This window comes from Choristoneura fumiferana, chromosome 9 (assembly GCF_025370935.1).
Source record: "Choristoneura fumiferana chromosome 9, NRCan_CFum_1, whole genome shotgun sequence".
Taxonomy (NCBI): Eukaryota; Metazoa; Arthropoda; class Insecta; order Lepidoptera; family Tortricidae; genus Choristoneura; species Choristoneura fumiferana.
The window spans coordinates 11,796,676-11,813,777 of NC_133480.1; the positions used below are offsets into that span (position 1 = coordinate 11,796,676).

At 38.8% G+C, this 17,102-nt stretch overlaps 1 protein-coding gene across 1 annotated transcript; it reads right to left on the reverse strand.

The window, feature by feature from the left end:
* Positions 1–77: 77 nt before the first annotated feature.
* AsnRS (asparagine--tRNA ligase) lies at positions 78–15,652 on the reverse strand. Its single transcript, XM_074092399.1, has 10 exons — positions 15,415–15,652; positions 14,990–15,337; positions 12,457–12,677; positions 11,772–11,890; positions 10,540–10,713; positions 9,287–9,415; positions 6,059–6,203; positions 3,737–3,841; positions 2,432–2,642; positions 78–1,366 (listed from the first exon to the last, which is right to left on the reverse strand). Exons 1-10 carry the CDS (start codon positions 15,446–15,448, stop codon positions 1,182–1,184), a joined length of 1,671 nt encoding a protein of 556 aa, XP_073948500.1. The 5' UTR covers positions 15,449–15,652; the 3' UTR covers positions 78–1,181.
* Positions 15,653–17,102: the final 1,450 nt, after the last annotated feature.

A 17,102-nucleotide genomic window follows, 5' to 3' on the forward strand; every position in this document is an offset into this window, starting at 1 on the left:
TCACCTACATCATTTCAAAGTCGACTCTAATATCGGCCAAGCATTAATAATGTGTTCTTGAAATAAAACAAAGCACATAACTCAGTAAAACAAGCTGTATTTTAAATACATTCAATCCAATGCTCTTTTCATAAAAATAAATGATATATGAGATGTCATTTCTTCCTTTGAGGCAAATGCTTAAATATAACTTGAAATAAATTAGAAATGCATTGTTAAATTTTTATGAAAAAATAAATAAAAACAGACTTGTTCCAATGCATAATTTTGGTGGTTTAACATTAGTAAAGGAAGTTTAATAATAATATCCAGAGAAATTACAACAATGAATGCCATAAATGCCGCACCTAGTAAAATTAGTTAAATGCCGTGCCTGGGCTGATGGAATTTAACTTGACTAGTACTGTTTGAAATATACATAGTCACTATGTTACATCTTAAATAAAAATAAATTGAATCAATAACATTGTACATTTACAACTGGTGTGTATGAGATTTACATTGTTTTTAAGAAAAAGTAAGAAATAGAGTGATCTTCAGGGTTTCTATATATGATTGATAACATTACTCGTCACTAAAAATATGGCACAAGCGCGGCCACGACCATATTGCTACTCACGCGCATGCACTGCGCAAGCGACGGATACAAATATAATATGTAGAGATAATAGACTTATATAAGCTAGAAACACACTGACGCCGGAGGCGGAGCGGTGCGGCGCGACGCGGAAGCGGTGCCGGTTGTAATATTCGAGCTTACGTGAAAGAGGGCACACCGCGCCACGCTTATTTCCCCCGCGGTATTCTGTGTGCATTCTTTCATGTTAGCTCGAATATTACAACCGGTACCGCCTCCGCGCCGCGCCGCACCACCCCGCCACCGCTTTCTGTGTTCAAGCTTTAAGCATGGCTACGAATCGCCGCGACACGCGGAAATAAGTGAACCGGCGCTTAAAAAGCGAGATTGAGATATTCTAGCGTGTCAAAACGCTTAAAATGACCAGACCGTACATATTTGTTTGCAACGCTCTGCTGTCTGCTTGGGATAATTGGATGTTTATGTAGATGTTTATTTGGCTAATACGCGCACAGTTACCACGCTGGTTACTCCGTGCGTCCTTTGCTAAGTCGTTCAGTATGGAAACGACTCGTGCTAGCCGTTCTGTTGTTTTGTGAGTGTTCTAAGGCGTGCAGCGCTCAAGGAACCTTGGGTAGAGGCAGACGTCGCGGATGTGGAAGCGGTCGAGCAGCCAGCAGAGGAAGCGCTCCAGGCCGAGCCCGTAGCCGCCGTGCGGCACGCTGCCGAAGCGGCGCTGGTCCGTGTACCAGTAGTACGGGGACGGGTCGATGCCCTCGCGCTTGTAGCCTGCAACAATAATAAGTCTATGTTGCTTCAAAAAAATATATATTGCTAGAAAGCATAATTCTTCCAAATAGGTTTTTTTTTTCAAACATACTTTTCCAAAATTACCGTAAAAGTAGGTCGACGTAAACTAAATATTTTTAACACGGTTAAGCAGCGTTTCCACCAGAGATGTGCGAGGATGTGTTACGAGGAATAATAATATGTTTTTCATCAACCAATAGAAACTCTTCATTTACACATCCTCGCACAGCACATCTCTGTTGGAAACAGCTGAGCAGAACGAGGCGAGGTAAATGAAGCGTTTCTATTCGTTAGTGAAAAAAACATCCCTCAACACATTATTGGTGGAAACGCTGCTTTATATTAGGTTCACCTGTAACTATGCATCCATGAGAGATGATTTGCACCCACTTCTTATTGTGGTATAGACACGAAATGTGGCAATTATGAGTAGATTAATTCTGATGACAATACAATAACATGGTACAGTCACCAGCACCAATATCAGACAAAACAAAGCGTGCATAAATTATATCAGATACGACTCAATTTCTAGGGCCGGTAGGACGTGGCAGATATTAATGAATGTGCCGGAAGCTAAGCACTGGAACTCCAAGACAAAACAACGTAACCTAGCCGTGTTTGTAGTTGTTAGAATAGGACTTGGGTGCACTTTGACCAAGTATGGCACGCAGGTTCTGTTGATGGAGCAGTCATGCAGATTTACCAATAAAGCATGTTTTAGTTTTTTAAACTATTATGATTGTATATCATAGTTATAACAAGAAACATCGAAGAGCAAGTAAGTGGGCCCTAACCTGCCCGAGGGTCGAGCGCGTGGAGCGACCGCTCTAAGTGCCTGGCCATGAGGGGCGTCAAAATCCGGTGGCAAGTGTCTTTTTAGCCATGTGCCCCTCACACTTTTAGCCCACGTGGCTTTTCTATTCCTTGTGCTAGTAGTTCTGTGTGCATGGAATAAAGTTCCCAATCCATGCTGAGCTTTCGCGGGAACCCAGCCCAGCCCAGCAGTATTGCATATCACTAGGGCAGCGATCGCGACGCTACCTTCCATAAGCTGATCGTAGTCCCAGGTCCTCATGGAGCCGCCGACGATCTCTCCGACGCCCGGCATGAGCACGTCCACGGACTCGGTCAGCCGAGCGTCGTCCGCGCAGCGCTGCATGTAGAACGACTTGATTTCCGCCGGGAACTTGCACAGCAGAATCGGTTCTCCGATAGCGTCTGTCATCTTGCGCTCTGGCTGCTCCGGGATGTCCTGAAGAACAAATAAGTGTTTTTAAAATTGAAATGACTCGTACTGGCATTTCGTGTGCGGACGGCACATTCCACTCAACTATTTCCTAAATTTGGTGATAGGTGACCCTTGTATATAGGTTGTAATTGTAATTAGACTGAACTTTCTTCATTTTCTTCTGGAATGTGATCAGAATAAGGACATCAGAGATAGGTATTTGGACGGTATGGGTTTGTTCAATGGAGGTGTAAATATGATTCTGAGGCGACCGCATTCTGAAGAAGCGAAGCTGGTTTACTGGTTCATTAGACAGGCCCTTGCATCCAGACTAGTTACAGGGAGAGTGTAACTTGTATCTGAGGCTCCCCATGAGGCTGACATAGTCACATTTCCCCCTTCACTAAGGGTCTGTTTCACCACCCATTGATTAAATTTATCGAGACGGATAGATGTGATGCCGTCTCGCGTCGCTGTTTGATTTATTTTTCGAATAGACGGAGACGGCATCACATTTATCCGTCAAATATAAATAATCAATGGGTGGTGAAACAGCCCCTTAGTGTGCTAAAGCCTCGTTAAAATATAAGATAAAAAACAAGAAATGTGATGTCAGTCGTATGCATCGGCAACACTGGACCCAAATCGATACCCATTGGGTTCCGTGGGATAGATATCACAGTAGCAAAGAAGCAGCAAAGTCCCATCAAATTTAATAATGGCGGGAGCATTTCAAGTCTGTCTCTGACATCCCTATTCTAATCACTTTCCAGAATAAAATGAATAAGATCTTCAATCTCATTACATCCTATACACAAAGGCTATCGTACAACTCTCATCAAATCAGGTGAAAATAGTTTACTGGAAAAGCCCACACAATGAGATCCCTGGAGAGGCTGGAACTATCAAACCGGGGAACTTTGAAGATCTAGTTTGTCATTTAAAAAAAAAAACTTCTTGGTTAATTGCATTTGCTCAGTACCAAAGGCTTACCCATATCACCCATACCATCCCTTATTGACATTTTATCTACTTCCTCATTCCTCCTAACTGACGTTTGATTTAATAATACTTCATCATTATCATCATCAGCCTGGACTGCTGGACATAATACTTACATCTCCAAATTCATAGAAGGAGCCGTCATCCTTCGTAATGTTGTGCTCACGTAGGTACTCCAGCGCCTCTGTGTAAGCCATCCTCCTGAACGGCCTCTTCGGCCTCTGGAATATGAAACAGGTTTTAGTACACCAGCGTTTGTAGGGGAGTTAAACCAACCTATTGCGAGTCGGACTCGCGTGTTGACACGATTACAGATATTTTTATAAAAACAAATTCAATGTTTTGTGGTCGCAATTGTACCACCCTGTTGTGGATCCCTCGTCGTCGTACTTAAGAGCGTGCAAACGAAAAATTGCCCATTCAGCGATTTTGAGGTTTTTCAAATGCCTTATTAATATCTAAATGCTTACGTTTTTTAAGGAAAAACTAATGTAACATATAGATAAACTCTTATTCTGATGTATAGCGGTGATTTCCATTGATTTCAGTCAGCGATTTTTTTTTGCCAAATCATTTTGATAGTGAGGTTTTACAAAAATACGCGTCAGAGCTGTCTTTCATGTGAAATAGTTCCATTATAACCCACCACAAACAGTGTAACTTTAGTATTTTATAATAGAAAATATAGTCTTTTAAGACATAGGGTCATCATATGTATCAAAATATTAGTGATTATTATTCAAATACCATTCTTCAAAAGGTCTAAATCGGTCTACTTCATTATTTTTTATCTCATTTGTTGTGATGTATTTGCCAATAAATCAATTTTATTATAAATCTACAGGAAATGTTTAGTCTGTAATATTTTTTTCAGCGCTTAATAATAGCTCATTTAATTTTGTCAATTTTCCAAACTTGGGTCCTAAGTCGATTATATAACCTCGCGCGTTAATAGTTACGACTCAGAAAGCGCCGGGCACTCCCAAAGAACGGACGTATCGCTCTGCGCTCTCCGCAAGGTTAACAACCTTTACTGCAAACACCCGATGGTTATAGCGCGTTGGCAATTGCTTGATACTTGATAAGTAATTTTATTAGGTACGTACCAAGTGAAATCATATAAAATGAAGATTATTGTTTGAAATTTCTGTTACTGAACTGATTAATATTTAGAAAATGACGAGTGACGAAAGTCATTGGACTCCGTAGTCCATTAAATTAGACGCCTTACGCATTGTTAATAATCTACTCCCAGAGAAGTCGACTTTTATCCGTTGTTGCCATCTAGGCCAAAGTACTTGTCAAGACGAATCAAACGAGCCCAAAGTCGATGTGGTTATATAGATTTATTACAGAGTTCCTACGGCCACCTTCCAGCTCCATCATCAGATCAGGCTTCATAAATCATAATAATATACTGCATTGTCATTTGATTTACACACGTATGTAAAATTTTAACTTAATCTAAAAACGCATATTTAGTCAAGTTTAGCTTCCAAAATTTTATCCATACCTACTAATAACTAACATACTAACAGGGCAAGATAAGTAAAAAGCTTGTAAGTAATAAAATAAATTATTATGTTAAGAAATAAAAATATTTCATATCACAACAATTTTTTTTCTTAATTTTACTACGACGGAAAATGTACAACGATCAAGATGTGTTTAATGTTTCGGCAACGCTCGCATCGTACGCACACAGCAAACCGTCGTAGTGTGCGGGCGAAACACGGGCCGCGGGAAGGAGATCGCGCCAGTGACGAGTTGGGACAAAATGTTTGCGCGCTCTTAATTTCCCGATACCTAAACTGACGGGTATGACCAATTACATTATTAAAATCTGTTTTAAATAGGAGATATTTGGCGCATTCCAGTGCTGGTTATGTAAGATATACTGAGCGGCCAAAAATCTGTATGCAATAATAGGTAATTTTGTATGTAGAGTGGGCCAAATTTTGTGCCTTTTTGGGACAAATTATACCAATCGACCTAGCCCCAAACAAAGCAAAGCTTGCACCATGGTCCATGGGTGCTAGAAAACGGACAGACATACAAATATAGATAAATATATACAAACATCTAAGACACAAGTACAAACATTCGTATTAATCGTACAAATGTTTGCCCATCACGGTGATAGAACCCGCAACCGCTAACTTCGTAGTCAGGGTCACTACCAACCGGGAAAAAGGTGAAGTGGTACCTTGAAATTTTGAACATAAAACTACCGTGAGACTCACTCATATTAAATGATATAACGGATAACTCACGTCTTAAACCCAGCAGAGCAGAGCGGTGGCGCGTAGTGTGCGTGTTGCGGCAGCCGCCGAGTCGCGTGCTCCTGATAGGAAGGGCTACGAAATAGCCCGAAACATGTCGAGCTAAACTCGGTTTAAGACGTGAGTTGTCCGTTATAATATAATTTAATATGGTACCTTGAAGTTGGGGTTGAGTTCGTGCACGAGGTGCGCGTCGGGCGAGTCCAGCACGCGGTCCACCACGTCCACCACCAGGTCCTCCAGCCGCTGCAGCAGCTCCGAGAACGTGATGAACGGACACTCCGCCTCCACGTGGCTGTACCTGTAACACCGCGCACATTACTACCAAATATTGGGAGGGTGCGAACTACTAGCTGGGGGTGATGAAATCTATCGCAGCGCCCATGGTGGCCAAAAGTAGAAATAGTTCTGGCTCTGTCATCTATCATACTCATATGAATCTGTCATTAACAAAGCAATTTGTTTGTATCTTTAACTACCTAATATTAGTAATAGATGTTTGTGTTATGATGCGAGCTTGAATTATTGAACACTGTCCCTGTTTTGTTCTTAATTCCTCTACATCTCGGACATGTCCAGCAAAAATTTTCCTTATGAAACGGTTTGTGGTTGAAATTTTATATTGAGATACTCACAAAACCGGTCTTCAAAATTATACTCATTTTGATCTGAAAACGATATTTAATTTATTACTAGCGATATAAGAACCAATTATATAATTTTACTTTTATTCAAAGAAACCAATAAGATAGCTTTATCTTTTCGTTTTACAGTAAAAGTACAACTAAACATGAAGTAAACAAACCCTGACATAACGAAAATAAAACACACTTTTTTAATAAATTTTACTTACCTCATTTAATTTTAATGACCAAAAATTAATTTACAACCTTTTTTCCACGCAAATCACGGTATCACAGTAATTTTGTATTATAAATTAATACGTTATAGGTTTGATTTTTGTCACAATGTCGCGATGAAATTTCAAAACGTCAGAGCATCAGAGCCATAAAAATTGCGGACGCTAGGTGGCGCTGATGTCGTACACAGAGCCAATACCACTGGGAATAAATCAGCAAATGGTTGGCTAGTTCTATATACCTGTCTATGTACAGTCGAGTGCAAATATATATATATATATACACAGCCATAGCGTCAAAATATATATACATCGACTATATATATATATATATATATATATAAAAAATAAACTATTCAGCGTTCTTAATTATATGACCATAAACTGTATATATATATATATATATATATATATATATATATATATATATATATATATATACAGTTGTGGTCATATAATTAAGAACGCTGAATAGTTTATTTTTTATTCAAATTTAAATAGAGAACGGACCGCCGCTTTGTGGTTTTAGGTTATTATTTGAATAATTTTGGCGCCATTTAGTGCCGTAAAAGTCTTAAAGGTGATTGCTTCATATAAAAACAACGGGGAAAAATAAAAGTTGTGATAAATCTACAAGAAAAGTAATACTAAAACTTCGCGACAAGAATTGGTCGTATAAACACATAGCCGATCATCTGCAATGTTCAAAAACTATGGTTTTCCACGCCATTAAGCATTTTGCTACGTATCAAACTACTTCAAATGTTCCGCGTGTACCTAGACAAAGAAAGTCATCTCGTCGAGATGATCGAAATATCGTTCGTTTGGCAAAACAAAATTCTTTTAAAGGGTCTAATGAGTTGAGAAAATAATATTTTGGCGAAAACAACCCTTCAGCAATCTCGGCACGCAGTATTCGAATGCGTTTGGTGGAAGAAAAGTTGCACGGAAGAATAGCAAGGAAGGTGCCTATGTTGAAACGGTGTCATAGGCAAGCCCGGCTTGCATTTGCAAGAAGATATGAAAACTGGACAGCCAGACAGTGGAAAAACGTTATTTTTTCTGACGAGACAAAAATAAATAGGGTATGTTCTGATGGCAAACGATATGTAAAACGGCCTCCAAATAAAGCATCCGACCCAAAGTACACAAAAGTAACTTTAAAGCATGGCGGGGGAAATGTAAAAATTTGGGGATGTTTTTCTGGACATGGTGTTGGACCTGTTAGGCTGATAGAAGGAAACATGGATCAATTTCAATACAAAAACATACTGGAAGAAACAATGTTACCGTATGCTGAAGGCGTGCTTCCGGTTATTTGGACATTCCAGCACGACAATGATCCCAAGCATACTGCACGTACCGTTAAGGAATTCCTCACATCGCAATCAGTTTCTGTCTTAGATTGGCCAGCCAACAGCCCCGATCTTAGAGCAATAGAGCATCTTTGGTGCGAAGTCAAGAAAAAAGTTTCAAATCGACAGTGTGGCAATTTAAGAGAACTGTATGACGTATTCTTAGAAGAATGGAACTCTATCTCTCTTGCGAAATGTCAAAAATTGATAGATACAATGCCTCGCCGGTGTAAGGCAGTAATAAAAAGCCGTGGACATGCTACTAACTATTAATTTTAGTTAAAATGTATTACATTGCGTTTTTTTCTGTACAAACTTCACGTTAGTGTGATTTCGTTAATCTAAGTTTCAAATAAAAAAACTTTCGAACCGTTCAATAAATCGTTCTTAATTATTTGTCCAGCTTCATTACTATTTGAATTTGTTACTAAAGAGAATAAAACAAAATTTGTAAAAAATGACAGTAATTTTATTCTTTATTCTAAATCCCGTTTGCTCTATTCATGTGGCTATTTCATAACGTAACTAGTTACTTCTAAGAAGGACCCACGACTACACATGACATGATTTAGTTAAAAATAATCTGGAACTTCAAATCGTTCTTAATTACGTGGCCACCACTGTATATTTATAGTTTAGTGGCATAAAGGTGTGTAGATATTATTGACGTCTTGATAACTATATACATATTTATGCTTTTGACCATACCTGTTTTTTTTTCTGTACTGCTTACTATGTGTTGGTGTTCAATAAACAGTCATTGCATAGTATTGTATTGTAGTTTGGCTGAACACCCCTTATGTTTTTCATTTGAATTTTTTAATCAAAATGATAGTTTATGGGCCCGAGAGTGACGTAGGTTACTTTTTATCCCGGAAAAAATCACAGTTCCCTCGGAACTGCGCGCGATAACCGAATTCCAAGCGGGCGAAGCCGCGGACAAAAGCTAGTACACAATACTCTGTTTATTAAACCAAGATACTAAAGTGGCAGTATGATATGTCAAATGTAAAAATAATGTGACCAGCAATAATACGAATAGTGCAAGTTGAAAACAAGGTGAGCAATAGGCGGCCTTATCGCTTAAGAGCGATCTCTTCCAGGCAACCTTTTTTACAGAAAGAAGGAAGGACTAATTGAAGGAAAGATTATTTGTCGTTGGCGACTTACTCAGCGAGGTGGCGGCGCGTGCGCGACTGCTCGGCGCGGTACGACTGCGCGATGCAGTACACGTCGCCCAGCGACGGCAGCGTCGTCTCCAGGTACAGCTGCGAGCTCTGCGTCAGGTACGCTTCCTCGCTGACGACAACGAAACAAACACGCTTTACCTCCTGCGGCCCACCATACAACAAAATATGACATCGAAATTTAAAACTTAATGTCTCATAGATAAAGTTGAATTTTGTTTTTTGTAAATTTTAATGATACAGAGAAAATTACACTTTATTCCTTTTTCAAAAGATATAAGTTCTATTGCTAACAATATGTACTAGTATTATCACTTTGAACCCCAGGAGGTTAAGGCTGCGTTTCTACCTGAGATGTGCGAGCATGTATTGCGAGGAATGTGTTTTTCATGAACCAATAGCTCTAGAGGAAACAACTGAGCGGAGCGAGGCGAGATAAATAAAGCCGTCCCTCTTCCTCTATTACCTAATGTTATTAGCGTAAGCGAGACGGCACGATACGAAGTTCAAACTACGTTTACGTAGTATAAGGCCAAGACCCGACCGAACATATCTGATCCGATCCGATGTGGTTGAACGAAGGTAAAGTGAACTGGCCCTATACTACGAAGTGCATTAGATTTTTTTGCTTTAAAACGAATAAACAGTTAGTTGATTGAGTTGGCGAAGCCATTGAAACTATGGGAGAATTGTGTTTTGACAGCTCATAAAAAGTACGTCAGTTGATTGGTGGTGTCAACATCCCTATACAAGTCGCGACAAGTGCGCGAGCATTGTAGCGCGGGAGGCGGGAGAGGCACGCGCGAGGGTCGAGCGGGCGTAGTAGTTCGGATAAGCGGTGGTTCGGTTGAGCGAAGTTCGGATAATCGACGCTCCACTATACTATAATAGAGTTCTATAATACTGCCCTCCTAAGTCAAAAGGCGCTATCTCAAAAAAAAATCGCTTTTCTGTTGTTTACACCATTGTGATGCAGAATGTTTTAAGCCACACAATAGTATTATTAACTCGTGTTTTTTTTTAGATAACGCCTTTTGGCTTAGGAGGGCAGAATAGTTCTGTCAATGGAACCAGTGGGGACACACCGCTCGATCCACTAGGTTGGTCGGAGTTAGTAACTCCTTGGAGTCGATAAGATTTGAAAGGAGCCGATAAGGGATTTGGATCCGCTTGATGATCTGACTCAGGCTCTGACTGACTGGGATTTACCCATCGCTGGTGTGGTTGGAATCTCACCCGAAGTAGCTGAACTTGAAGAGCGTGCTGCCTCCCTCGCACTGCGTCTGCACGAGCGTGGGCGGCGTCACCTCGGTGTAGCGCCGCGCGTAGAAGTGGTCGCGGAAGGCGCGCGTCACGCACGCCCGCGCGCGCAGCACCTTGGATGTGTTCTCGCCGCGGATCATTATGTGCCTGGAACAGACATCTATTAACCCCTGGCATGCTAAGGACGCGGAAACGTGACAATTTTTTTATTTAAATCAGTAGAAGTTGTGCTTATTTACAAGTACTTTTATATGTATTCATGACTTTCAGTTTGAAAAAGAGACAGTGTTATTCTACTGATACAAAGAAAGTTTGTATATGTGTTTGTTTGTTACTCTTTCACACTTAAAGCAAAATGAACGGATAAAAATCTAAAGGCTAAAATTTGGCACACAGATAGTTCATGAATTACTAGCTTACCCGCGACTCCGTCCGCGTGGAATTCGGTTGTCGCTATCCCGCGGGAACTATCCAATTTTTCTGGATAAAAACTATCCTATGTCCTTCTCCGGGATTCAAACTATCTGTATACCGAATTTCGTCTAAATTGGTACAGTGGTTTAGACGTGATGAAGTAACAAACAAACAAACAGACTTACAAACTTTCGCATTTATAGTTCTAGTATTAGTCTAACACCAGAAGTTTGCCCATTGGCAAAGGGCTCTCCAAACTGTCTCCGTAAATTTCTGACTCCAGCTGACCTTGTCCACAAGCTGCCCGCCATTGCCTTGATCTCATCGGTCCAGCGTTTGAATGGTCTGCCTTGTTTCCTCATTTTATAGTTGGGGTACCAATTAATAATTATTTGACTCCATTTATATATTCCTCGTATTAAGTGACCTGTCCATTTCCACTTTAGCTTTTTAACTGTAACTGTGATATCTTTTAGTCTGGTAAGTTCATTTATGGTAGTTGTTCTTCTCCCATCTGATTTTTTCTTCCCTATCATGCTTCTCTCTATCGCATTTTGACATGTCCCAAGTTTTCTTTTCTGAGTTTTGGTAAGAGCCCAGGATTCGCAGCCGTATGTGAGTACTGTCAATATGCAGGTGTTAAAAAGTTTTCGTTAACAGTCATACTCATTTCTGTATTTTATCGTGGACATTCTTTAAGTATGAAATTGTTATAATTATGTGTATGAGGTTTGTGACTGTATGTTGATTCCTTGGCCAGTAAACAAATCTGAATCTATAATGGCACTGACCTGTTGTCTAGCTGGACGTCCACCAGAGCTTCCTCGTTGAGGATGGCGTCCGCGCCGCCCGGGGGCGCCAAGCCCACCAGCTGCCAGTAGTCCGCTGTCAGCTCGTGGCCCCCAGGAGCCTTCACACAAGTTTATCAATTATAACAAAGCCTGGACATCTTTTATATATCAATTATAAAAATGTGTGGCTGTGGCAAAACAGAGTGGCTAGGTCCTGCTGGAAAAAGACAAAGAGGACGACAAAAGAAAAGATGAGTTGATGAAATTGTAAAAACAGCTGGAAATAACTGACAAACAAACAAACTGAAGGCAAACAAAAGTGGAAAGAGATGGAGGAGACTTTTATCCAATAGGAAATATACAGTAAACTATCAATCACTAATATAATCTATAAAGAAACTTATTGTATTGTATTGCTGTGTCCTAACTGTTTGAATACACTTCACATGAATATGAAAATAACATGTATTAGTCATTTTCCTACAAAAATGTCTAAGTAACATCTCTTATGAATCAACCTGTAATTTAGGTAGAATAACAAATTCACGTTTGCATAGGAGTAATGTATTTGTAAATTCTTTCACAAATAGAAACAAAGGCTACTTTTTATCCTGAATTCTCGCACAATATAGGGGTGGCCATGAGTGTTGAACTAAACTTTCATAAAAAGCTTTTTCTATTTTACCTGTTTGCCTTCGGGCACAGTCTCCAATTTTCCATATATGATGACAGATGACTCGGTAGCCAGGACTAAGGCATCATAAGTTTGGCAAAGCTGTCCATGCAGTACGCACTGCAGATAGCCAGTGCCATCTCGGATTGTTAGGAAGATCAATGCCTTGCCCTGCCTCCTGAGCCGGTGAACCCAGCCTCGGACATAGATGCGTTTACCACGGTGCTCAGGAGCTGAAATGGGATAAAATTAATTTTAATGCCATGATTTATATTTGAACTTTGGTAAAAAAAAAGAGATCTCCATATTTCATGTAGAATGAAAAGGTGGACAACAGTTAATACAGAATTTTTAGATTTTTCTATAGATAACATATCATTATTTTTTCATCAAAATTATATAATACACCTGTTCAACATGTGTCCCCATCAAATGAGTCACAGAGCTGATGCCATATTGTCTAATGTGCTGACATTCACAAATGCATTCACCATCTCTTTCTACCCTCGTCTTTTGCAGTGTGACAGAAAGTAGTGTTGAAAATTATTGTGATTCTAAGCATGTTAAATGGATAAATTCAAATTGTTTATTCTGTGCTGTGTTAATAGGCTGCAAAAGGCTGTTCAAAATAAATAATTACAAATAAAATCCTTATAATAAACTACACTATAAAATTAAAGAAAAAATTACATGAAAAAAATAATAACACAGGTATGTCACGGGGTCCCTTAGTTACAAAACTAAAACTAAACATCTTAACTATATCTATGTTCAGTGTAAGTGTAGAATATTTCCACCACAACAAATATAAAAAAAATATTGGAGATGTTACGTGTAAGACAATAAGGCCTCAGAAGATCTCAATTTTTTTTTATTCTGCTGCTGCAACCAGTGTCAAATATACTTAGTCAAGGTGGGATTTACCAGCCAGGCCTCTATCTGCATAGGCGTATATCGAGGGGAGGCCGGATGGGCCGTGCCCACCCCAGTATGGGCTAGTCCCCACCCCGGAATGTTGGGCCACCTATTCGAAATTCTATAATACTTATATCTTCACACAAAAATCCAGGCCAGGCCCCTCTGAACAATAACCTTCCAAAATACACCAATGCTTAGCTGGAATACCGTGGGGGTCTCTACACAGTGACTCAACACTTGTGACATTAGAGTCTGCGGGCTTGGTGAGAGCCACCCAAGTGCTTGTGATCTAGTTTGACAATGCAACTTCTGTTTTACAGGTGTAAAATTGAAAAATCGGCGACTCGTGGCATTGAGGTAGAATTTGATGTTTCTGAAAGACTAGTGATGTGAGAATGTTTTCCTGTATGAGCTATGAGCCAAGCAAAAGAAACCAATTAGAAAAAGTATTTCTATTACTTATTGAATACCTATGATATTCGTGATAGACAATTAATAATCTTTGAGTAGTTTTTATTTTACTTTATTATATAATTTATTCTTTTTTTTAAGATTTTTGATATTTAGATTTTTTTTATTGTACAATTGTTTTCTTCTTTTGTGCTATTTATTTTTTTTGTCATTTTCTGGAAAAAAAAGTTGAAAATATATGTTATCAATAAGTACATTAATAATTGTTTTAATTTTTTTAGAAGTTTTCTTATATATTCTACCTCAATGCTGATATATATTTGAGAAAATACACTTGGTGTAAGAAAATAATCTTTCAACTGACTGATGTGATAGGTAAAAGAAGCATTTTTCTGTAATGTCCTAGTAATAAGATATTCATATTTTTATTGTAAGATATCATATCTTGGATTTTTGACATTACTTTTTTACCTTCTGATAAACCATGTTTATGTTTTGGTCGCAATCTCAGTAACAATATTAAAAACAATCTCTAAAGACTTGTAGTTTTAGTTTGTCTCATCATTAGTGCTACAAAGTTGCCACGAGTCGCCGATGTATAGTAATAATTCTATGCTATGATTATGAAAGTTTTCTTTACTACACTACGCAATTACAGTGCGAATTGGAAACTTCACAGGTACCACTAAATTGTTATGCAGCATGTACAGGTTTGCTCACAATGTTTTCTTTCACCAAAAATAATAAAAATTCAACTCCGGGCACAGGTCAATCAATAGGCTACCATGACCTTTTAGAGATTTTCCAGCCATTAGGCTTTAGAATATAAGATTTTACAAATGTAAATAAATTAGGGGCTGTTTCACCATCCATTGATTAGTGTTAACTGGCGGTTAGGTGTGATGCCGTCTCTATTTGTTTTGTTCGAATAGACGGAGACAGCATCACATTTAACCGTCGGTTAACGCTAATCAATGGATGGTGAAACAGCCCCTTAAAGTAGTAATATTTAAATGAAACCGAATTTTCAAATCACAGCTACATGATGCAATACCTATGTAATAAGCATGCAGAATAATGCAACGACATTGTCACACTTAGGTGTGACAATGTTTGCCAGTGCATTTAGATGCACTATTGCATCATTCTGCAAAAACCAATATCAAAAAAAAAACTTGCACTAAAGCCACTTCAATCATGTTAAGAAAACACTTACTTTCATAAATTTTCACGAGAGTAGCCTTAGGCAGGCTAGGGTCCTCTTTAATTACTATTTTTTTCGCTTCTTCGAGGTTCTGCGCTCTCTTTTCATTGCCTTCTTCCTCCGCTTTAGCTTTGTCGGCAGCCTTATGGCTCTCCCTCACCCAGATTTTCTGGATCTTTTTCAGCTGAGACTTCGCTGCCACATCGTACACTTTACCATCTTCCTTAGCGTCGACGTAAATGGTTGGAAATGGTTCTTTTCCCGCACGGCGCATGGCTTGCAGTATAGTCTTATAAGGCTTATCTTCGGTCCCATCGCCACTTTCGTCGTTCCCTCTTTTATCCGACGTATAAATCTCACCTAAAAAAATGTTTGATAAATAATTTGCATACGTGTAATTAAAAGGACTGAGGTTATTTTTTCGGTTTTACACTTACTTAAAGATAATTTCTCAATCTCTGGTTGAGACATTTTCGACAGTGTTTTTTTAGAATTCCTTCAGTTTACTTCTGCGTTATGCGGTAATTAATGCGAAATAATTTCGATTTACCGCATTGCCAGCATGCCACTTTACACTCCAGCAGTAAGGCTACAAAACGTAGTGGTACTGTACTGTACTAGTGGTTTTATTCTTTTTGAGGGCTACTACGAAACTCGAAGTTCGTATCGTACCGTCTCTCTCGCTCTCGTATTAAATAGTACAAGTGTCAGAGGGACCGCACCACACAAACTTCGAATTTCGAGTTTAGTTCGTAGTGAGTGTGATAGGTAAGATAGTATTATGAGCAGTATCCAATCCAGTGGCAAGTTACGTTACTTAAGTTTGACAGTTGTAGTTTTCTGCTACGCCATCTATTAAGTGTGGAAGAACTATGTTGGATTACAAGTTAAAATTGTTAAGGTTTTGTTGTTTATGTCCAGTAAAGAAAAATAATATTGTCATGATTGACATATCCATTGTGATCTACTTCAAGATGTGCTTCCGCACAATAAACATCGTCTACCATTACGTGTTATATTTTATTTAAACTCTAACAGGTTATGGGCTATCAATAAAGAAGATATAACATAAATATAAAGATAAATGTAGTGAATAAATGTGTAAAAGTACAAAATGTAAATAATATGTAGACAAATTGAAATAAGAAAAATGAAGATGTAAAACAAAAGTCGTCGAAAAGTGTCAACTGAAAAATAAAAACGTCAAGAAAATAAAAAGAAAATGGCTTCGTCGAATTTTCCGCAACTAAAAGCTGAAAACTTTAATAATTGGCTTTACCGTGTAAAATGCGTTCTAGAAGAAAAAGGATTATGGGGTATTATACAAGAAGACGAAAATGTAAGTAAATTAAATAAGGAAGAGATTAAGAAAGCCAATGCAAAAGCCAAAAATATTATTGTTCAATGTCTCCCAGACAAATATTTAAATATAATTACAAAATGCGACAACGCAAGGAATATGTTAGACATATTAAAAGAAATATTCCAGAGGAAGAGCGTTATATCTACCATACTTTTAAGGCGAAAGTTAATAAACCTAAAACAATCACCAGACCAAAAATTAGAAAACTATTTTGAAAATTTTGACAGTATAACCAGTGAATTGGAGTGTGCTGGAGACTCCTTAACAGAACGAGACAAAATCGCTTATCTACTAACAGGCCTACAAGAGAAGTACGACCATGTAATAACTGCCATCGAATGCAATACGGGGTTCCAAGAAAGTACGTTAAAACTAGATTTCGTGAGAGCTAGACTACTGGACGAAGAGTTAAAAGTGCAAGAAATGCCAACCAACAACAGTCAGGATACAGCATTCGTTACATGTTATACTTGCAAAAAACCAGGACACCTATCAAGAGACTGCTACAAGAATGTCTGGCATAGCCGAGGTCGCGGACGCGGACGAGGAAGAACGAACAACCGTTACCAAAGATATTCACGGCATCCCAACCATTATGGAAACATAGCATTCGAAGAAACCGGACAAAAGCATTTTAATTTTTGGACAACAGGAAAAATCAAAGAACCATCAAGACCTACGAACGGAAACATCGAATGGGTAATCGATTCAGGATGTACAGAGCATATGATTAACGAAGATTACGAAAAATGTATGACCAAC